The 23,079-nt window shown below is 43.0% G+C and overlaps 1 protein-coding gene across 8 annotated transcripts in view; it reads left to right on the top strand.

Annotated features, from left to right (window-relative positions):
* The window catches only part of IL1R1 (interleukin 1 receptor type 1), a 99,134-nt gene that overhangs the window by 15,504 nt on the left and 60,551 nt on the right, over window positions 1-23,079 (top strand). Inside the window, exon 2 of one of the 8 annotated variants that reach the window (XM_081254237.1) lies at window positions 20,734-20,892. The exons of the other annotated variants lie outside the window; for them this stretch is intronic. Coding sequence (XP_081110363.1) covers window positions 20,833-20,892 — 60 coding nt within the window. The 5' untranslated portion in view covers window positions 20,734-20,832. The remainder of the gene's footprint in view (window positions 1-20,733; window positions 20,893-23,079) is intronic. 8 annotated transcript variants of the gene reach the window in all.

Consider the following 23,079-nt stretch of genomic DNA (forward strand, 5'->3'; position numbering starts at 1 on the left):
AGAAACATATTTATAAAACTTGAATGGCATCTGTGCTAACTGTAATTAAAATAAATATTTTAGGATTCATATATTTTAGGCTCTTGGTTTTCCGATATCGGTGTTCAGTGTGTTCATGGCAATGACTAAAACGTCAGTGAGAATATTAGCGAGTTTGATGTCTGAAGGCTTCAGACATTCTCCGAATCAATGAACAATTGAATAATCATGTTGCTATAGAACTAGGTGATGGCGTGATTGTGTCTTTTGTGGAGTTTTGCCTTTTTTATCATTTGAGGGGAAATTATTGGAAGTGGACACACTTATACATTATCCTCTTTTTTCTGAAGATGCTGAACTTCTTGGCTGAGGTAAGCAGTGTTGGTGTTTTTGACTGTATCCACTCAGCCACTTACACCAACAATATAGTCCAACATGGCTGCAAACCCAACACATTCCACAGCCATGGGTATGACCCCAGAGGTTGATGTGGTTTCCCTCATTCAATTCCTGGACTTAGTGAGAGGGCAGAACTTGACTGGAAATCGTGGGACGACTTTTCTCAGACCATTTATTACCTGGATTTCGATTGCTGGCTCTTTGACCTCTTGGCTCTGGGCAGATCTGCCGCCATCCTGAATGAACCAGGGTCAGCTGTCATCTGGCTCCTCCTGGCGACGTCTGGGTGCTTTACAGACATTACCTGTGCTCTGTACACAGGTCTTACTGTTTTCAATTTGTCCCAAAGGAAGATGAAGGCCAGAGGTAGCAGATTTAGGCAGGTACCATCTCCAGATGGTGGCAGATGAATGACAGAGTCAGGATTGGAACCTGGGTCAGTTGGGCTCCCAAACCTCTTCACGTTTCATTGTGCTGATATGATAACGGGACCCAAAGAAGGGAAGTGCTAGTCGATGAATAATTCTTTCTGAGATGTATTTGAACTCATATTTGTATGAGTGCTGAAGCTTTCAGAGTTCGTTCACGTGGGGAACATGATTAAGGCTCCCTTCTACCATTTCTTATGGGAATTTATCATCCAAGCTGGCACATGTTACCTGTAAGCTAGTTTTTAAAGAAGGCATTATGTACAAGGGTTATTTTCTAGCCTCTGAAATGGTCTGTAGATAATATTTAAGCTACAACCAATACAATACATATTATAAAGTAAAAATTCAACTATAACAGGAACTCAACAGATATTTCTCTGGAAGGATTAAACATACTCTGCCTGAAATAGGTGGGAGGAACCTGGTTTCACAGATTGTATCATCTCTCTGTTAATGAATCTGTACATCAATAAAAGAACAGATAACAAATGTTAATGAGTATGTGGAGAAAAGGGAACCTTTGTGCACTGTTGGTGGGAAAGTAAATTGGTGTAGCCACTTTGGAAAACAGTATGGAGGTTCCTCAAAAAATTAAAAATAGAACTACCATATGATCCAGCAATTCCACTTCTGGATATATATCCAAAGGAAATGAAATCAGTATCTTAAAGAGATACCTACACTTCCATGTTCATTGCAGCATTATTCATAATAGCCAAGATATGGAAATAATCTAAGTGTTTGTCAACAGATGAATGGATAAAGAAGATGTGGTACATACTGGACATACAATAGAATGCTATTCAGCCATGAGAAAGGAAACCCTGCCTTTTGCAAGAACATGGAAGAAGCTTCAGGGTATTAAGCTAAGTGAGATAAGCCAGACAGAGGAAGACAAATACTGTACGATATCACTTATATGTGGAATCAAAAAAAGCTGAACTCAGAGAAACAGAGAGTAGAGTGGCGTTTGCAGGGGCTGGGGAGTGAGGGAAATGGGGAGATGTTGGTCAAAAGGTACAAACTTCCAGTTATAAGAATAACAAGTTTGGGGATCTAATGTTCAGCATGGTGATTGTAGCTAATATATTGTATTACATACTTGAAAGTCACTAAGAGTAGATCTTAAATGTTCTCACCACAAAAAAAGAAGTGGTAATTATGTGATGGGATGGAGGTGTTAGCTAACACTATGGTGGTCATATCTGACAGTATAAAAATATATCAAATCAACACGTTGTACACCTTAAACTTACACAATGTTATATGTCAATTATATTTCAATTAAGCTGGGAAACAAACAAACAAAACAATAACCTGTTAAGCAATAGGCAGAAAGTCACAGCATTTCTTTCCTGGGGAGAAAATATATGATTCTAGTCAGGGGTGATAGAATGGGTACTTTGACTTGTTGATTTAAAAAATCTCATGTGATACTTGCCATGACAACCTCTTTTGAACAAATTTCCCTCAAGGTTTAAGCACTTCACTAGACTATCGCAGTGGTTTACTGAGCTGACTCACAGGGAGAAGGAGAGGTTACATTTTTGCTATTGTAATAATGTGGGAAATTACACCCCACATCACTCAGCACACTTGAATATTTCTCATCAACCTCAAATTCTGAGATTTATTTAACTGCAAGATCAGAGTTCTAGATTTTCTTTCCCAGTTGAAATGTTTAAGAAATTTAGGTAATGTGACATAGTATATAAAAACTAGGTTCATAGGAAAGTGAAAAATGCTGGGAGGGTGGCGGAGGAGGGGTGGTGGAGACAGACACTTCCTTTAGTCTGGAACTGATGTCTGGATCATGAATTATTGTTCCAGGGAAACCTGCTGTGTGTGAATAAACCCCTGAAGTTGGACTCTCTTCCTCTGCCTGGCCCCTGTTGGCCCAGTTGGTGTAGAAAATGGTGTTGCTGCATTAGGGGACCCACTCAGCTACGTACAAATATCTACTGACTATGATCACCCTCTGTGATCTAGGCCAGCCTTTGTCCATCTTGATTGCACGATGGAATCACCTGGGGAGCCTTAAGAACTACCTGTACCTGGGCCCCACCCCCCAGACGTTCTGATGGCATAGGTCTGAGATGTAGCAGACCTGGGCAGAAGGATTTTTAAAAAACTCTCCGGGTGCGAGTGTTATAATGTGGCCTGAGAATCACTGACCCGGTAAATAGACAGCCATAATTTACCCAAGTCAACAAGAAGCTGGCTAGAAGGAGGCTGTCCTGAGTGATTGTGAAATCCCTCTGCTGAGGTAATTTAGGTCCATTTCCCAGAAAACTTTGTTCCTGAACATGGTCACAGGTTCTCTGTCCCGTCCGTGTGGTTTGAATTTTCTAAGGGACAGTGGGCGTAAGTAGTGTAAATGGAGCCGCTTTCATTTATTCGGCAAAGATTTAAACATCTGCTCTGCTCAAGCTATGGTCAGTAAGGGAAAGAGCTTACCTTTCAGCATGTGATGAGTATCAGGGAGAGAAGAACTCAGCCATACGGAGTCCGGGGTGCTGGTGCCACCAGGGACAGGGAGGTGAAGCCAAGGGCTCAGAGGAGGTGGAGATAGTCACCCATTTCCCCTGGTTGGAGGGGTGGGAAAACTCTAGAATGCCCTCTGAAAGGAGCATACAGTATTGAGGATGGGCCTGGAAGGAGAAGGAGGAAGAAGGCTAACAGTCTGGGCAGAGGGAATGAGGGAACAGTGGAGAAACTGGCAAGGAGACTGCTTTTGTGATTTGACCTCAGCCAAGAAGCATCAAGGCAAGGCGGGGACCTTGTCAGAAAGATGGAGTCAGGGAGGCAAGGCAGGTCTGGAATGAGAGCCAGTGGTCTGGGCTTCATCCAGGGGAGTGGGAGCCCTGCGGGGGTGGGTTCTGACTGCCAAAGCCCAAGCAAAGGGCAAGTAGGGGCTGGCCTAGCACTCTTTATCCAGCTAATCTGGATGCTTTAGAAGAAAAGTCTGTGTTGGTCTAACCATCTCATTTGACAAAGTGGGAAAAACACCCACGTAGGTTCCACACGTCAGTTTCATGTCCACAGAGTGGGTGGGTTATTGCATTAGGGTGGTTCAGACCTTTCCTGATTGCTGCCTTATTCACCTCTCCTTTTCTCTAGCTTTGAGCACTACTTCCTTTATTCTTCTGCAGACCTCCTTCTGAGGGGGAAAATTGAAGAGCCTCCCACACATATAATCTTGTTGTCTCAAGTAGTGACAGTGAAACTCTGAGTAGAAAAAGATTCTCTGGTCATTAAGAGGCCTGATGGTTCACACGGTATTTTCTTCATTCTTGGCCACATTGACTCTTAAGTAAATATGGTAACTGCTTGTTTAAAAATTCTTTTCACAATACAATAATAACATTGAAAGGTCAGCAAGTTTTTGGCACAGATGGCCAACATACTTCTGCCAGTGATGTTTCTGGATTAATTTTATTGCTTCTAAATGTTCTTCAATGCATTTTGAGAATTTTATTTATAAGAAAGTGCTGTTAGTGGTTCTGTCTAAAAGGGGAGAGGAGGGAGAGCGATTTCCCTATAATTGAGATCACTTTGTCTAAGTTTGATTTTGAATTATCTCCGAGATAGAACAGATTGGTGGTTACCAGAGGCAGGGGGTGGGGAGGGGTGAAATGGGTGAAGGGGTCAAAATGTGCAAAGTTCCAGTTATAAAATAAATAAGTCCTAGGATGTAATATACAGCATGATAACCATAGTTAAGAATATTGCCTTAGATATTTGAAAGTTGCTAAGAGGTTAGATCTTGTAAGTTCTTATCACAGGAAAAGACATTTGTAACTGTGGGTGGTGACGGTTGTTCACTAGACTTATTGTGATCATTTCAAAGTATATACAAATATCCAATCATTATGTTGTACACCGGAAACTAACATGTCAATCATATTTCAGTTTAAGGGGTATTTATTTGCATTGTGTTGGACACATTAGAGGATTCCTCCCCTCCCCTCCAGCGCGCGCGCACACACACACGCGCGCACACACACACACACACACACACACACAGAAGGAGGATGCTTATGGTCCTGAAAACTCTCGGGTTCCCTTTTTCTCCCATTGGCAGAAAAGGGTGAAATCACATTAGCAGACTTGCTATGCTGGGTCCTAGTGTTTTCTGTATGACAAGGCTAACATTCTTCTAGATAAACTTTGCATGTCTATAGTTTCTCAGTTCTGCTTCTTACTGTTCTCACATTAATTCATAACCCCATTGCAATAAGTGTTTGACCTAGTTTGAAAGAATCTGGTCGTAAAGGAGGAAGGAAAAAGTCACTTCTTAAAGGTAAGACTTATTTATGTGTGAATCTTGGATGTGTGACAGAGTCGGGAGGTAAGATATTGAAAGGTCTTAGTTTTCGATATTGGGCAGTGTTGTCTCATATCTGCACCTTTTCTCATCAAACCGCAGGTCCAGTTTTGGACTGGGAAGGCGTCCTTACTCCAGGCTTGAAACTGTAACACATCCCCTACCTACCTTAGGGGACCAAAAATAGCAGCACAAAGCACCTACTATGTGCCAACTACAGCAATAGGCACTTTACCTGTATGTTTACCATCCTGGCCAGGTGGGCTCTGGTTTCCCCATGTGACAGATGGGGAACTGAGGCTGACGAAGCACCATTGGAATGGGTAGAGCTGGAGGCACCTTGAGCCTCTCCTGTCTGTGAGTTAATGTTGCTCGTGGCATCCCCGGCACATGCATTAGTGGCACCCCTGGCACATGCATTAGTGGCATCCCCGGCACACACATTTGTGGCTTAGCTCTTCTGTTGACATTGCAAAGTAAAGTGCCTGCATATGTTACTGTTAGTTGCCTCCAACTCTCAGATCTTTGAACAGCTGTCAACGTTTCACTTGAGCCACTTCTGCACTCACAGAGCCACCTTTGATTCTCCATCCTAACTTTCACCTGGCATGTTCCCTGCTTCTTTCTTTGTTTAGGTGAATCTCACCTTGTTCCAGAAAGGACTTGTTGCTCGTTTAAATGTTTGTCCAAGTCTCTATGGCCCCTTGGGGATGTGTGATATGGGTTTCTAGGAAATAACGCTTGTGTGCAGGGGACACTACTGGGCAGAAAACATTTACTCTGAGCACTTGAGTTTCAAGAGTTAATCTCATTTATTCAGACCTTGAAAAAGTGCTAAAACTGCTACCTCCTGGGAGATTTTCATTACAATCATGGTAAAGAATATGTTTGGAAAGTATCAAGGAAAGAAACATATATATATATATATATATATATTCTTTTAAAACTATACAATATATACTATATATATGTGTGTATACACACACACACACGCACATATCCTTTTAAAATTGTTCAAAATAAGTATACAGCTCAGCTGGGACCAAAGAAATGTTTATCAGAGGGTAATGGTAAAAGCTGTAACTTCGTGCCATAGTGAGATTGGAACTTTCTTTCAATAACTCAAGAATATCTAGTTAAAACATAAGCTCCTTACTGCACTTCAAAGATATGCCTTTGACCACAGAGGGTTTTTCCTCTCAAAACACTTAGTGCGGTCATGCAAAACTGGGATATTCACTACGGAAGCCAAACTGCACGTCCTTTGATCCGCTGAAAGTTAGAAAATAAATTTCATGCTGTCGGCAGGTTATTGTTTTAAACTTCACTGCATCATACTAACTTCTGGAAAGGAAACCCCGATGACACGGTTGCACGATGTGACTATAACCTTTACTGAAGCGCCAGGTGTTGAGAGACACACAGGTACACCTGGTGCCTGGTGGCCTTCTCGGCCCTGCAGGAACAGAGTCTAGAGCATCTTAAAGAAATTACATCGTGAGAGCAGACCCCGAGCTCTTGATTGTAGGCAACTCTCATGGTCCTAAATCCCTCCTCAGAGCCTGCGGGGGGCGCCTGCGGGAACTTGGGACCCCCAAGAGTTGTCCTGAAGTGTCTCAACTGGGACCTCCCCCCCCCCCCCCCGCCCTGCCACCCCACCCAGGTCTTAAGGCTTTCGTTCCTTTCACCACCTCCATGTGGTCATATTTTGCCTGGTTGGTTGGCCCCATCCGCCTGCATCTCTGTCCTGGGGGCTTTAATGTGAAAACATTTCAGCACGGAGACTTGGATGCATGTGTTGGGTCAGCATGTGTGTTGTGTGTGGCAGGTGTTGTGTTTGCTGTGTGTATGTTTTGTGTATGTTGTGTGAGTGTGTGGTTTTGTGTGTTTTGTGTATGTGGTATGTTGTGTGACTTTTCTGTGTGTGTTGTGTGAGGGTGTATTGTTTGAGCGTGCGTTGTTTGTCGTATGTGTATATTTTCTGTGTGTGCTGTGTAGGCCGTGTGGGCTTTGTGAATGTCTTGTGTGTTGTGTGAGTGCCCAGTGCCAGGCATGCATTTCACTGGGTGCTTGTTAAACATTTGTTAAATGAAGGAAAGGACACAGTTCTTGCCCCGTGAAGCCCATAGTGCAGACTCACAGGCTGGGCTGCCAGGTCCTCGAGGACACGGCCTACCTTGTGTTCATCTTTCTGTCCTCAGGGTCCTTCAGAGGGAGGCGACGTTGGCATACACAAGTGTAGGGGCGCTGGGGGAGATGGATATTGTGTAACTGGACACAGTTTTGCTCTCAGGCCCGGACTCCTTGAGGCAGACACTTATTTTCCAGGTTCGTGTCTCACATCCCATGGAAATCCCTTCTTTATTATGGTCACAGTTTACTGTTGGTTCACCCCCTGCACAACGTAGGCTCCATGGTAGGGCTTTTGCCTGATTCGTTCTCGGATCCATCCCAAGTACCTAGAACACTGCCCGGCAGGTAGTATGTGCTCCATAAATATTTACTGAATGAATACATGCCAGGATTAACGAGTTCCAGCATGCTTGGTCCAGGTCAAGGTTTTTAGCCCAGGGCAGGTATGACTATGTCTGTCACCGAATTTATTTTAAATCTCAGTAACTCTTGGGACCTGGCCTTTCAGGGCAACGCCCCTGGCTGCCAGGGGTCCTCTCCCTTACGTTGGTATGGCATCTGCAGGGATTGTGGAGAGGTCCCAGCCTGCCCCCCTCAAGGGGAGATGCCTCATCCTGCCGGGTCAGGCGGTAGCCCCTGTCCTTGGGTCCTTGTGGCTTCCTGTGCCCTGTGTGTCAGCTGTGGTGTGACAGGTCTCACCGGGTGTGGGCCATGAAGCTGCTCGGTGCCAACAGCCATGGGCCTTGCCATTGCGCCAGATGTGAGGCTCCTGGACTCCAGCTTCCTGGTCCCCGGAGCTCTTGGTGGCTTCTCCCACTCTGCTGGTGCCTCTGGGCTCTGGGATCCTTCTGTGCCTGGCTGGAAGCCGGGTCTCACTCTGCGCCCACCTTTCTGGGGCAATTGCCACCTCCCGGGCTCCCTCCGGGGAGGAAGCCACGAGCCCAGTGACCATAGGTTTCTACCCCCGCTTCCAGACTTGACCATCAGAGCTAAGCTCTTGCTTCCTCCTTTTTCTCTTTCTGCAGGCTCTTCCCATCAGCCACAGGCCGTGCCCTCCTGGGCCGGGTGGAAGGCCTCCCTGTCCTAGTCCAGCCCAGCTCCCTCTCTGGTGTGTGGGTCCACTCTTCCTGTCTGACTCTTGAGAAGTAAAGCCCAGTTTGAGGAGCTCCAGATAAATCCCTCTTGTCTCTCGGCAAAGCCTGGCACATTTTCCACCACATTTTAAGATACATCTTGCAATAGATGACAGGTCATAGTTACTTGTCAGCATTTTTTTTTTTTCCTTTCCCACTGCACCTATTACAATTAAGGACACTTGGCTTAGGCTATTGTCTGGCCATGGACTTAAACTCTACTCTGGCGTATTAAGACAAGCAATACCTTCTTTGTTCTAGCCTCCGTCTTCTTCTCCCCAAGGTAATGGATGCCTCTCCTTCAAAGGTAGGAAGCTACCAGGCAACCAGAAACAATTAAAGGGTGACCCAGAAAGAATATACATTGTTGAATACTTTCAAGAAATATAATTCCCAGTACATAAGATCGCCCTTTTAATCAGTATAAATGGCATTCCACCACCTTCATGCAATAGGCTGGCTTCCATGCTATATCCTGGAATACAGCTCAAGAGAGAAAAGAGCCTGAGGCTGCCATGGAGCAAGACATACGGACTCCTGGACAAATGCAACAGTGCCCACCCCGGCTATGCACCAGTCACAGCCACTGAGAAGTGCTGATGCAGAGTGGGGATGAAGGTCCCCAAGACGGATGCCATTAAACACTGGACCCATCCTTCTGTCTGATTCCTTGATCATTAAGAACAATTCCGATGCTATTGTGGTTTCCCACTGTGTCCTTCCTGGAAGAAGAAAACGTGCTGTCAGTAAATAATAATAGCTTGTCCCTTTGGAAGTTATAGGTTTTATTTTCAGCTAAATAGTCAGAGTTCCTTTCTGGACTGACACATCTGCCTCACAAGAACAGTATGTGTGTGAAACACCACCAAACCTGAATTCCTGAGTCTGTACAATGAGAGCCAGGCCCGAGGGCCCAGTGGATCCAGAGGTGAAGGCCATCGTTCAGGACACTTTGGGGTTAGCTGGATGTCCTTTTTAGGAACAGGTTAACCTCAAACAGTGCCTTTCTTTGAAAACTTCTATACTTAGGTCAGAGCTTTCTGTGTCAGTTCTTTCTCTGTCTCTGTCTCTCTCTCTCTCTCACACACACACACACACACACACACACACGATAACGAATGAGTGGACATGAAGTAGAGAGGGACCAAATTGTGTAATAACAACCAAATCTGAGAAAAAGTTCACTGTGAAGAGTGAGATGCGCTCGGGTGGATGTTGGTGATAACAAGCGATAGGATTTCGCAATGGCAAGACCCATGAGCTTGTTGAAATGATCTGCCTTTGCTCAAGCAAAACAGAGAGAAATTGTAGCCAACCTTCGGGGCTGCCACCTGGCTTCCGCAACAGCCTGGGCGGTTGCCTGGCAGAGCCTGAGGAGTCTTTCTCTCTTCTTATTTCCACTTCTTGCTTCTCTCTTTCTATGAAAACTGCCTTTCTTTGCATCTCTGGTTCATATAGAGGAAAACATAGCCGCCCCGCATGTCCCAGATGAATTTCTAAGCAGAATAGCACCTTCTTTGTTTTGGCTCCAACCGTGACTCATAGGATGTGTGTTTCAGGTTGGATGTAAAATTCTGGGGAGAGAGAAAGTGAATGCTCTAGCTTTGGGCCTAGCAAACGCTCTTGGCCCAGCCAGCCATGGCCCAGGGTATCATCCCTTCATCCCTAGGCCCACATCTATAGACGGGAAGTGGCGGAACAGGGAAGTTGGTTCCCTTACCTGAGAAATAGGGGTACACTGTACACTGAGTAGACACCAACCCAAAGACATTATATAAATGGAGCAAGGCTGAATGCGGCCTTGAGTTAAGTATTCAAATACATTCAGTCTGTTTCCTTAAGGTGACATTGCATTCCAATCCAAGGCGTGTTGATTCAGAGGATTACTTAGTAAAATGCCAAATTTCATCACTCAAAGACATTTAACCTCAGACGTTCCAATGCCGTGCTATGCTTATTATATGTAAAATTGTATTTATATCTTATTGGGAAAAGCATCATCAGCCCCACTTTGAGAAGCAAGGTGAGTTTTCTCATAAATGCATTTAGCTTTTTCGGAATGAAGTATTCCCAGAATTCTAGGCTTAAAACAAATTTGAGTAAATCAGAGCAGAAGATACCATAAATATTAATGGTAAATGAAAAGGCTGGGGGGAATACTTATGAATTATATCAATACTTTACATATATACAATGATAAAATGTTACAGTTTAAAATAAGGTACATTGATACAGTTGCAAGAAAATATAAAAATACAGGTAGTATCTCATATGGGTCTTTCTTGGTGGACGGAGAGCAAGGAATGAGACTTGGAAGAGACTGTAGAGGGAGATGAAGAATAAGAAGGAGAGGAAAAGGGGGCAAAGGATGGAAAGAGGAAGGGGGAGGGGAAAGTCCATCTAAGTAAAGCACTCAGATGGCAACGCCCACAACTGAGGCAGGAGAAGTTTAGCTGAGGATGGAGAGGAAGATGGCAGAATGGCCACCCTTATAGCTTTGGAGGATGATGACTGGGAGGATATCCTGGAGACTCCTTCTCGGCTACTCCCCAGCCATCTAGAACCCACTGATCATTTAGCAGGTGCCATCTTTTCTCTGTAGAGCAACTTGGTAGGAAAACCACACTAGAGGATTTTCTCTTGCAACTTCCCTCATTACCTCTGCATGAAGAATAATTCTCAGCTGGGATCTAGTCTGGTACAAACAATATCTCCTTTCCCCCTTGGTCAGAGGTCTTGGTAACCTTATTATTGTTTCTTGGACCGAGGGCTTCCCCAGGAATTGAAGGGAAGAGTTTCTGAGGTACGTTGAGAGCAGTCACATTTAGCAGCCAGTGTGGCACACAGGTGAGGGGTAGGAGGAAGGGAGATGCTTAAAAAGGAGAAGCACTAAACGTTAAGAGCTTCTAGCCCCACTGTGGCACTTACTGCCCAGCAGGGTCAGCCAGTGTGGTTATGTCAAGCCCTCCTTGTGGTCTTGACTGTAAACTGTCAGAGTTCACATTAATAAAACCAAGTTCTAAAAAGAAAGCTCACACTCTCTGTGCTTCAAAAGGAAAGCTGAGCAAAGCTGAGAGGGTCTCCTGGGGGCCCGTCCATGAAAATAGATCTCTTTTGTGATGCTTGAGACACTACAAGCATCTGGTTTGTACTGGAAGACTGGTTTGAATTTGAACTGGTTCTACTGGAAGACATTTAGGTCACAAACCTGGATGACGAATGGGATCAAGTCAAGGGTAAACAAACCAACAACAAGGATGAGCCAAAAAAAATAGTCTTTTCTCCTCCAACTAGTAGCTTTGTTCTGAGAGATGAGTTAAGAGGTTTATAACCATTTTTAAAAATTGAAGTATCATTAATTTACAATATTGTGTTAGTTTCAGGTATACAGCAAAGTGATTCATTTATACATATATATCTCTTCTTTTCCATTATGTGTTATTAGAAGATACTGAATATAGTTCCCTGGACTATACAGTAGGACCTTGTTTATTTATTTTATATATAGAAGTGTATATATGTTAATCCCAACCTCCTAATTTATACCCCCACCCCTTCCCACTATCCCCTTTGGAAACCATGAGTTTCTTTTCTATGTCTGAGTCTGTTTCTATTTTGTAAATAAGTTTATTGTATCAATTTTTTTATATTCCACATATAAATGATATCACATGATTTTTGTCTTTGTCTTACTTCACTTGGTACGGTAATCTCTAGGTCCGTCCATATTGCTGAAAATGGCACTATTTCATTCTTTTTTTATGCCTGAGTGGTGGCTTTGTTTTCAGGGATGAGTTAAGAGGTTTGGATCAGTGGTTCTTGGCTTCAACAGACTTAATGCTCTTTTCCTTAATGCATTTCTTTCTTTCTTTCTCTTTTTTTTTTTTACAACTTTATTGGAGTATAATTGCTTAACAATGGTGTGTTAGTTTCTGCTTTATAACAAAGTGAATCAGTTATACATATACATATGTTCCCATATCCCCTCCCTCTTGTGTCTCCCTCCCACCCTCCCTATCCCACCCCTACAGACGGTCACAAAGCACCGAGCTGATCTCCCTGTGCTATGCGGCTGCTTCCCACTAGCTATCTACCTTACGTTTGGTAGTGTATATATGTCCGTGCCTCTCTTTCGCTTTGTCACAGCTTACCCTTCCCCCTCCCCATATCCTCAAGTCCATTCTCTAGTAGGTCTGTGTCCTTATTCCTGTCTTACCCCTAGGTTCTCATGACATTTTTTTTCTTCTTAAATTCCATGTATATGTGTTAGCATACGGTATTTGTCTTTTTCTTTCTGACTTCACTTGTATGACAGACTCTAGATCCATCCACCTTATTAAAAATAGCTCAGTTTCATTTCTTTTTATGGCTGAGTAATATTCCATTGTATATATGTGCCACATGTTCTTTATCCATTCATCCGATGATGGACACGTAGGTTGTTTCCATCTCCGGGCTATTGTAAATAGGGCTGCAATGAACATTTTGGTACATGACTCTTTTTGAATTATGGTTTTCTCAGGGTATATGCCCAGTAGTGGGATTGCTGGGTCATATGGTAGTTCTATTTGTAGTTTTTTAAGGAACCTCCATACTGTTCTCCATAGTAGCTGTACCAATTCACATCCCCACCAGCAGTGCAAGAGTGTTCCCTTTTTTCCACACCCTCTCCAGCATTTATTGTTTGTAGATTTTTTGGTGATGGCCATTGTGACTGGTGTGAGATGATATCTCATTGTAGTTTTGATTTGCATTTCTCTAATGAGTAAAGATGTTGAGCATCCTTTCATGTGTTTGTTGGCAGTCTGTATATCTTCTGTGGAGAAATGTCTATATAGGTCTTCTGCCCATTTTTGGATTGGGTTGTTTGTTTTCTTGCTATTGAGCTGCATGAGCTGCTTATAAATTTTGGAGATTAATCCTTTGTCAGTTGCTTCATTTGCAAATATTTTCTCCCATTCTGAGGATTGTCTTTTGATCTTGTTTATGGTTCCCTTTGCTGTGCAAAAGCTTTGAAGTTTCATTAGGTCCCATTTGTTTATTTTTGTTTTTATTTCCATTTCTCTAGGAAGTGGGTCAAAAAGGATCTTGCTGTGATTTATGTCATAGAGTGTTCTGCCTATGTTTTCCTCTAAGAGTTTGATAGTTTCTGGCCTTACATTTAGGTCTTTAATCCATTTTGAGCTTATTTTTGTGTATGGTGTTAGGGAGTGATCTAATCTCATACTTTTACATGTACCTGTCTGGTTTTCCCAGCACCACTTATTGAATAGGCTGTCCTTTCTCCACTGTACATTCCTGCCTCCTTTATCAAATATAAGGTGACCATATTGCGTGGGTTTATCTCTGGGCTTTCTATCCTGTTCCACTGATCTATCTTTCTGTTTTTGCACCACTACCATACTGTCTTGATTACTGTAGCTTTGTAGTATAGTCTGAAGCCAGGGAGCCTGATTCCTCCAGTTCCATTTTTCGTTCTCAAGATTGCTTTGGCTATTCGGGGTCTTTTGTGTTTCCATACAAATTGTGAAATTTTTTGTTCTAGTTCTGTGAAAAAGGCCAGTAGTAGTTTGATAGGGATTGCATTGAATCTGTAGATTGCTTTGGGTACTAGAGTCATTTTCACAATGTTGATTCTTCCAATCCAAGAACATGGTATATCTCTCCATCTATTTGTGTCATCTTTAATTTCTTTCATCAGTGTCTTATAATTTTCTGCATACATGTCTTTTGTCTCTTAGGTAGGTTTATTCCTAGATATTTTATTCTTTTTGTTGCAGTGGTAAATGGGAGTGTATTCTTGATTTCACTTTCAGATTTTTCATCATTATTATATAGAAATGCCAGAGATTTCTGTGCATTAATTTTGTACCCTGCTACTGTACCAAATTCTTTGATTAGCTCTAGTAGTTTTCTGGTTGCATCTATGGATTCTCTATGTATAGTATCATGTCATCTGCAAACAGTGACAGCTTTACTTCTTCTTTTCCAATTTGGATTCCTTTTATTTCTTTTTCTTCTCTGATTGCTGTGGCTATAACTTCCAAAACTGTGTTGAATAAGAGTGGTGAGAGTGGGCAACCTTGTCTTGTTCCTGTTCTTAGTGGAAATGATTTCAGTTTTTCACCATTGAGGACGATGTTGGCTGTGGGTTTGTCATATATGCCCTTTATTATGTTGAGGAAAGTTCCCTCTATGCCTACTTTCTGCAGGGTTTTTATCATAAATGGGTGTTGAATTTTGTCGAAAGCTTTCTCTGCATCTATTGAGATGATCATATGGTTTTTCTCCTTCAATTTATTAATATGATGTATCACGTTGATTGATTTGCATATATTGAAGAATCCTTGCATTCCTGGAATAAACCCCTCTTGATCATGGTGTATGATCCTTTTAATGTGCTGTTGGATTCTGTTAGCTTGTATTTTGTTGAGGATTTTTGCATCTATGTTTATCAGTGATATTGGCCTGTAGTTTTCTTTCTTTGTGACATCCTTGTTTGGTTTTGGTATCAAGGTGATGGTGGCCTCGTAGAATGAGTTTGGGAGTGTTCCTCCCTCTGCTATATTTTGGAATAGTTTGAGAAGGATAAGTGTTAACTCTTCTCTAAATGTTTGATAGAATTCGCCTGTGAAGCCATCTGGTCCTGGGCTTTTGTATGTTGGAAGATTTTTAATCACAGTTTCAATTTCAGTGCTTGTAATTGGTCTGTTCATATTTTCTATTTCTTCCTGATTCAGTCTTGGCAGGTTGTGCATTTCTAAGAATTTGTCCATTTCTTCCAGGTTGTCCATTTTATTGGCATAGAGTTGCTTGTAGTAATCTCTCATGATCTTTTGTATTTCTGCAGTGTCAGTTGTTACTTCTCCTTTTTCATTTCTAATTCTATTGATTTGAGTCTTCTCCCTTTTTTTCTTGATGAGTCTGGCTAATGGTTTGTCAATTTTGTTTATCTTCTCAAAGAACCAGCTTTTAGTTTTATTGATCTTTGCTATCGTTTCCTTCATTTCTTTTTCATTTATTTCTGATCTGATCTTTATGATTTCTTTCCTTCTGCTAACTTTGGGGTATTTTTGTTCTTCTTTCTCTAATTGCTTTAGGTACAAGGTTAGGTTGTTTATTCGAGATGTTTCCTGTTTCTTAAGGTGGGATTGTATTGTTATAAACTACCCTCTTAGGACTGCTTTTGCTGCATCCCATATCTTTTGGGTCGTCGTGTCTCCATTGTCATTTGTTTCTAGGTATTTTTTAATTTCCTCTTTGATTTCTTCAGTGATCACGTCATTATTAAGTACTGTATTGTTTAGCCTCCATGTGTTTGTAGTTTTTACAGATCTTTTCCTGTAATTGATATCTAGTCTCATAGCGTTGTGGTCGGAAAAGATACTTGATACAATCTCAGTTTTCTTAAATTTACCAAGGCTTAATTTGTGACCCAAGATATGATCTATCCTGGAGAATGTTCCATGAGCACTTGAGAAAAATGTGTATTCTCTTGTTTTTGGATGGAATGTCCTATAAATACCAATTAAGTCCATCTTGTTTAATGTATCATTTAAAGCTTGTGTTTCCTTATTTATTTTCATTTTGGATGATCTGTCCATTGGTGAAAGTGGGGGTGTTAAAGTCCCCTACTATGAATGTGTTACTGTCGATTTCCCCTTTTATGGCTGTTAGTATTTGCCTTATGTATTGACGAGCTCCTATGTTGGGTGCATAAATATTTACAATTGTTATATGTTCTTCTTGGATCGATCCCTTGATCATTATGTAGTGTCCTTCTTTGTCTCTTCTAGTAGTCTTTATTTTAATAAAGTCTATTTTGTCTGATATGAGAATTGCTACTGCAGCTTTCTTTTGGTTTCCATTTGCATGGAATATCTTTTTCCATCCCCTTACTTTCAATCTGTATGTGTCTCTAGGTCTGAAGTTGGTTCCTTGTAGACAGCATATATATGGGTCTTGTTTTTGTATCCATTCAGCCAGTCTGTGTCTTTTCGTTGGGAGCATTTAGTCCATTTACATTTAAGGTAATTATCGATATGTATGTTCCTATTCCCATTTTCTTAATTGTTTTGGGTTTGTTATTGTAGGTCTTTTCCTTCTGTTGTGTTTCTTTCCTAGAGGAATTCCTTGAGCATTTGTTGTAAAGGTGGTTTGGTGGTGCTGAACTCTCTCAGCTTTTGCTTGTCTGTAAATGTTTTAATTTCTCCATCAAATCTGAATGAGTTCTTTGCTGCATAGGGTAATCTTGGTTGCAGGTTTTTCTCCTTCATCACTCTAAATATGTCCTGCCAGTCCCTTCTGTCTTGCAGACTTTCTGCTGAAAGATCAGCTGTTAACCTTATGGGGATTCCCTTGTGTGTTATTTGTTGTTTTTCCCTTGCTGCTTTTAATATGTTTTCTTTGTATTTAATTTTTGACAGTTTGATTAATATGTGTCTTGGCATATTTCTCCTTGGATTTATCCTGTATGGGACTCTCTGTGCCTCCTGGACTTGATTAACTATTTCCTTTCCCATATTAGGGAAGTTTTCAACTATAATCTCTTCAAATATGTTCTCAGTCCCTTTCTTTTTCTCTTCTTCTTCTGGAACCCCTATAATTCGAATGTTGGTGCATTTAATGTTGTCCCAGAGGTCTCTGAGACTGTCCTCAATTCTTTTCATTATTTTTTATTTTTTCTGCTCTGCAGTAGTTATTTCCACTATTTTATCTTCCACGTCACTTATCCGTTCTTCTGCCTCAGTTATTCTGCTATTGATCCTATCTAGAGTATTTTAAATTTCATTTATTCTGTTGTTCATTGTTGCTTGTTTCATCTTTAGTTCTTCTAGGTCCTTGTTAACTGTTTCTTGCATTTTGTCTATTCTATTTCCAAGATTTTGGATCATCTTTACTATCATTATTCTGAATTCTTTTTCAGGTAGACTGCCTATTTCCTCTTCATTTGTTAGGTGTGGTGGGTTTTTATCCTGCTCCTTCACCTGCTGTGTGTTTTTCTGTCTTCTCATTTTGCTTATGGTACTGTGTTTGGGGTCTCCTTTTTGCAGGCTGCAGGTTCATAGTTCCCGTTGTTTTTGGTGTCTGCCTCCAGTGGCTAAGGTTGGTTCAGTGGGTTGTGTAGGCTTCCTGGTGGAGGGGACTAGTGCCTGTGTTCTGGTGGATGAGGCTGGATCTTGTCTTTCTGTTGGGAAGGTCCACGTCTGGTGGTGTGTTTTGGGGTGTCTGTGGATTTTTTATGATTTTAGGCAGCCTCTCTGCTAATGGGTGGTGTTGTGTTCCTGTGTTGCTAGTTGTTTGGCATAGGGTGGCCAGCACTGTAGCTTGCTGGTCATTGAGTGAAGCTGGGTGCTGGTGTTGAGATGGAGATCTCTGGAAGATTTTCGCCGTTTGATATTATGTGGAGCTGGGAGGTCTCTTGTGGACCAGTGTCCTGAAATTGGCTCTCCCACCTCAGAGGCACAGCACTGACTCCTGGCTGCAGCACCAAGAACCTTTCATCCACACGGCTCAGAATAAAAAGGAGAAAAAGTAGAAAGAAAGAATTAGTAGAAGTAGAAAAAAAGAAAGAAAGAAAGGAAGAAAGAAGGAAAGAAAGAAAGGAAGGAGGGAGGGAGGGAGGAGGGTGGGAAGGTAGAAAAAAGAAAGAGAGATGATAAAGTAAAATAGAATAAAGTATGATAAAATATAATAAAGTTATTAAAATAAAAATAATTATTAAAAAAAGGAGGATAGAACCCTGGGACAAATGGTGGTAGCAAAGCTATACAGACAAAATCTCATACAGAAGCATACAGATACACATTCACAAAAAGAGGAAAAGGGGAAAAAATCATAAATCTTGCTCTCAAAGTCCACCTCCTCAATTTGGGATGATTTGTTGTGTAATGGAGGGAAGGAAGGAAAGAAAGAAAGAAAGAAGATAAAGTAAAATAAAATAAAGTTATTAAAGTAAAAAATAATTATTAAGAAAAAAAAATTAAAAAAAAACGGACAGACAGAACCCTAGGACAAATGGTGGAACCAAAGCTGTACAGCCAAAATCTTACGCAGAAGCATACACATACATCCTCACAAAAAGAGGAAAAGGGGAAAAAATCATAAATCTTGCTCCCAAAGTCCACCTCCTCAATTTGGGATGATTCGTTGTCTATTCATGTACTCCACAGATGCAGGGTACATCAAGTTGATTGCGGAGCTTTAATCTGCTGCTTCTGAGGCTGCTGGGAGAGATTTCCCTTTCTCTTTGTTCTCACAGCTCCCGGGTCTCAGCTTTGGATTTGGCCCCGGCTCTGCGTGTAGGTTGCTGGAGGGCGTCTGTTCTTCGCTCAGACAGGACGGGGTTAAAGGGGCAGCTACGCTGGGGGCTGTGGCTCACTCAGGCCGGGGGAGAGGGAGGGGCACAGAGTGCGGGGCGAGCCTGCGGCGGCAGAGGCCGGCGTGACGTTGCACCAGCCCGAGGCGCGCCGTGCGCTCTCCCCGGGAAGCCGTCCCTGGATCCTGGGACCCCGGCAATGGCGGGCTGCACAGGCTCCCCGGAAGGGGGGCGTGGACAGTGACCTGCGCTCGCACACAGGCCTCTTGGCGGCGGCAGCAGCAGCCCCAGCATCCCACGCCTGTCTCTGGGGTCCGCACTTTCAGCCGTGGCTCGCGCCCATCTGTGGAGCTCCTTTAAGCAGCGCTCTTAATCCCCTCTCCTCGTGCACCAGGAAACCAAGAGGGAAGAAAAAGTCTCTTGCCTCTTCGGCAGCTCCAGACTTTTCCCCAGACTCCCTCCCAGCTACCTGTGGCGCATTAGCCCCTTCAGGCTGTGTTCATGCTGCCAGCCCCAGTCCTCTCCCTGGGATCTGACCGAAGCCCGAGCCTCGGCTCCCAGCACCGCCCACCCCAGCGGGTGAGCAGACAAGCCTCTCGAGCTGGTGAGTGCTGGTCAGCACTGATCAGCGGGACTCTCTCTGCTTTGCCCTCCGCACCCCTGGTGCTGTGCTCTCCTCTGCAGCTCGGGAGCTTTCCCCCTCCGCCACCCGCAGTCTCTGCCCATGGAGGGGCTTCTAGTGTGTGGAAACCTTTCCTCCTTCACAGCTCCCTCCCACTGGTGCAGGTTCCGTCCCTATTCTTTTGTCTCTGTTTTTCCTTTTTTCTTTTGCCCTACCCAGGTACGTGGGGAGTTTCTTGCCTTTTGGGAGGTCTGAGGTCTTCTACCAGCATTCAGTAGGTGTTCTGTAGGAGTTGTTCCACGTGTAAATGAATTTCTGGTGTATCTGTGGGGAGGAAGGTGATCTCCACATCTTACTCTTCCGCCATCTTCCCTGGAAGTCTTTTAATGCATATTTTATAACATTCTCTTTGCTAAGTTATAATGAAATTCACTGATAACATATTCTACCTATACATGACATTAGACATGTAACTATATTATACTAAGCATAATGTGAAGGAGAAATGAAAGCTATTCCATGTTCAGTTCAACATGGACATTTGTGAGCACCACTGAACAGGGAGACAAAAGCCATCAGGTGTGCAGATACGCACAGACAAGTCTGTAATGTGGCAGCTGCAAAGCCAGATGGAAATAGTCTGTCCCTCTCTGGAGCTTCAGATATCATGCGTGGTGGAGCCATCATTGACTTTTCCCATGGTGAAAAATATTTTTTTAAATTTCAGGAAGAAAAGTTTTACTTCCTCTCAATTTTCATGGTAACTGCATTTCTGCAAAATTCAATATGTAGTAAAACTGCACCAAAATACTTCCTGTTTCTATGAAAAACAGAGTTAGGTTCCAGGCTCGGATTTGACCTACATTCAGGTTTTGTGGGATGTTTGAAAATTTGGTAGGATGGGGGGCAATTTGTTGTGCAGTGCTGTCCTGGGTGTTGCAGAACCTCTAGAAGCCCCAGCTTCTGTCCACTAAACAAGGCACCCTCCCCAACACAGGCCGACCAAAGTACCTCCGCCTCCACTTAAAACTCCCCTGGGCCAATGTCCTACCTCTCTGGAGGTCTCAGAGTCTCGTAGTCATGGGTTGGAAGGGTCCTTAGTGGTCTTCTCGGCTTGTTGGTTACCAAAGGTTGGTCTGGGGAGCAGCTGGTAGCTCTTAAGACATACAGATTCCCAGGCACCACCTGTAGAGATTCCACTCAGGAGGCAGGACTCTAGAATGTCCAGGAGACTCTGGTGCACAGCCAGGTATGGGGCCTCCTGACCCAGGTATCCCTTGCTCTTATTCACGGGGTCCCCTTCCCATATCTGGGGCCAGTGGCTGCCCAGCCTGGGTTTGAAGTCTCCATGCTTCAGTAAATGGCATCAACAGAGTCGCTTCTCTTTCCAGCCCACTTGTCAGCCCAGGAGGCAAAGCCAGGATTGGAGCAGCCGGTCTGATGCACACATTCCTGCTCTGGGCTTTTGCCCGCAGCAGCCCTGGAGATGGATGACTGGTGATTCAGACTTCAGCTTTCTCTGCTCTGCTCATTCCCCCACTGAGTCAAGGGTGAGAAACACTTTGCTCCAGGTCTCCATCCTTTGAAGTCCCATTGGCTGAGTCAGCTCCCCGGCTAACTTTAGAAGGATCCAATACAGAAACGTTGTCCTAAAACTCAAGACCTGTACCTTCATGGACAGTGCCCGGTGGGACAAAACAAAGACGGCTGAAGAGTCCTATCAGGGCTGTGAAAAAGAGCTGGGCAAGGAAGACAAAGTGTTGTTAAATGGAAGGGATGAAAAATACTGAAATCAAGCACAGGAGTTTTCAAAGTGCAGAGTTAAATGATTGGTTCATTTACTCATCTTACATAATATAAAATGCATCTACTACATATCAGGCTTTCTTCTAGATAATATGACAGTGAATAAAACAGACCAAAATCCTATCTTGCGGGTGCACACATACTAGTAGAAATAGAAGGTTAATAAACAAGATCATGACAGAATATGCACAGTAAGTTAGATGGTGACATGCTGTGAAGCACCAGTAGGGACTTCAGTAGGGTAGGAACGTGTGTGCATGTGTGTATGTGTGCACGTGACATCGTATGGCTTGGGATATCTCTTTGGCAATGCGGAGGGGAATTTCTTTGACAGTGGTGATCGGGAGTTCAGTTGTGCAGGAAGAACGGGAAAGAGAGATTGCAGTTGTTAAGACAGGAAATGATTCAGGTTTGGGTAAAGCTTTTTAACAATGAGAAATGAAGAGAAACAGAACCACTTTAGCATGGCAATAATTACATTTCTGGGTTTGCGTAAGGAATGTTGAGAAACTTCTGGTTGCAAACCAACATTTTGTTTCCCTGAAGCCCTTCGCAGTCTTTGAGTACTGTTTAGATTTCGGTTCCTTAGAGTTCTTCGTGATATTGACTAAATCCACTGTCCTATCACATGGAGACCAAGCTATTTGTACATCTCACACCTGACTACTTTAGACTGGAGTATTTGTGCAGAAAAACCCTGCTTCTTAGATGTGGCTTTGATTGGTGTTTTTGGAATGAGGGCCTTATCAGCTGTGGTGTATATACTAGTGTGTATAGTCTTTTTGCCAGAAATATTGACCCACTCTTTACCAGAAATATCCCTATTCCAAAATGATATCACATTAGGAGTTTATGGCTAATAATGCTTCAGTAATATTTGCTTATTTGTATAATATTCGGTTAAAAACACTCTCAGGCATATTCATTACCTGTAAGTCTCTCAGTAACTCTGTGGTTATCAGGGCAGGAATGTTATACCCTTTCCGTAGATTCAAAGAGGCTGAGCGAGTTACCCAAGTATAGGTAATGTATGGCAAATAATGATCCTCTCTACTGTTGACTATGTATGTGTCAGACGGTGTTTAAATGCTTTGTACATATTAACTTATTCAGTCCTCACAACAGCTCAGTAAAGTGGAGACTATTTATAACATCATTTCACCATCAAGGAAACAGACACAGAGAAGCTATGACTTGCTCAGCCCCACACAGCTCAGATAAGGTGGAGCTCAGAACCACCAGTGTCTACACTCCGAACCACCAGGCTATACTCCTTTTGTTCTGGAAAGCAGATCTCCCAGCTCCTACCTATTTTAGGGAGTTTTTAACTTCACAAACAATATCACCACAGCGGTGACAGATGTTGGAGCAGTTAAGGGCAGCAGTGTGGATGGGAAAGACCATCAATTTTGGAGAGTGACCTGAGTTCCAGTTCATTTGGTTATTTTGCAGTTGGGTGAGTTCCTTAAGCTCCCTAGAATGTCTGATTCTGTCTGTAAAATAAGGGAATAGTGATACCCCTCACAGCGTGGTGAGCATTAAATGGATGTCCTATTAAAGCATCTAACTTACTGTCGGACACGTAATAGGTGCTTGTTGCTTGTACATTTCCTTCCTACATAAAGGATCATCACTAGGCTTGGGTCAGAGGAACAGTAGGGACACGGTAGTGAAGTAAACTGGAAATGGCACTGGCTATTTTGCATACCCTTTGAGAAACTCAGGGTGGGACTTGTGTAACCTAAGAGAGCAGCTCAGATCGCAGTGGTGAGTGAGGGCACGGTTCCTCATGGGTGAGGCTTAGAGGGGCTGCTGTTCAGTGAAATATCATTTAAAAGTCTGGGTAACAGGTGAAGCAGCTGGTGCGGGGGTGATTCTCCCTTCCGACCTCTTGATCTGCCCTTGGTCCTTTTTTCTGGGAAGATGCTTCC

Source organism: Mesoplodon bidens, assembly GCF_964165515.1.
Source record: "Mesoplodon bidens genome assembly, chromosome: 14".
In the NCBI taxonomy this organism is placed as follows: Eukaryota; Metazoa; Chordata; class Mammalia; order Artiodactyla; family Ziphiidae; genus Mesoplodon; species Mesoplodon bidens.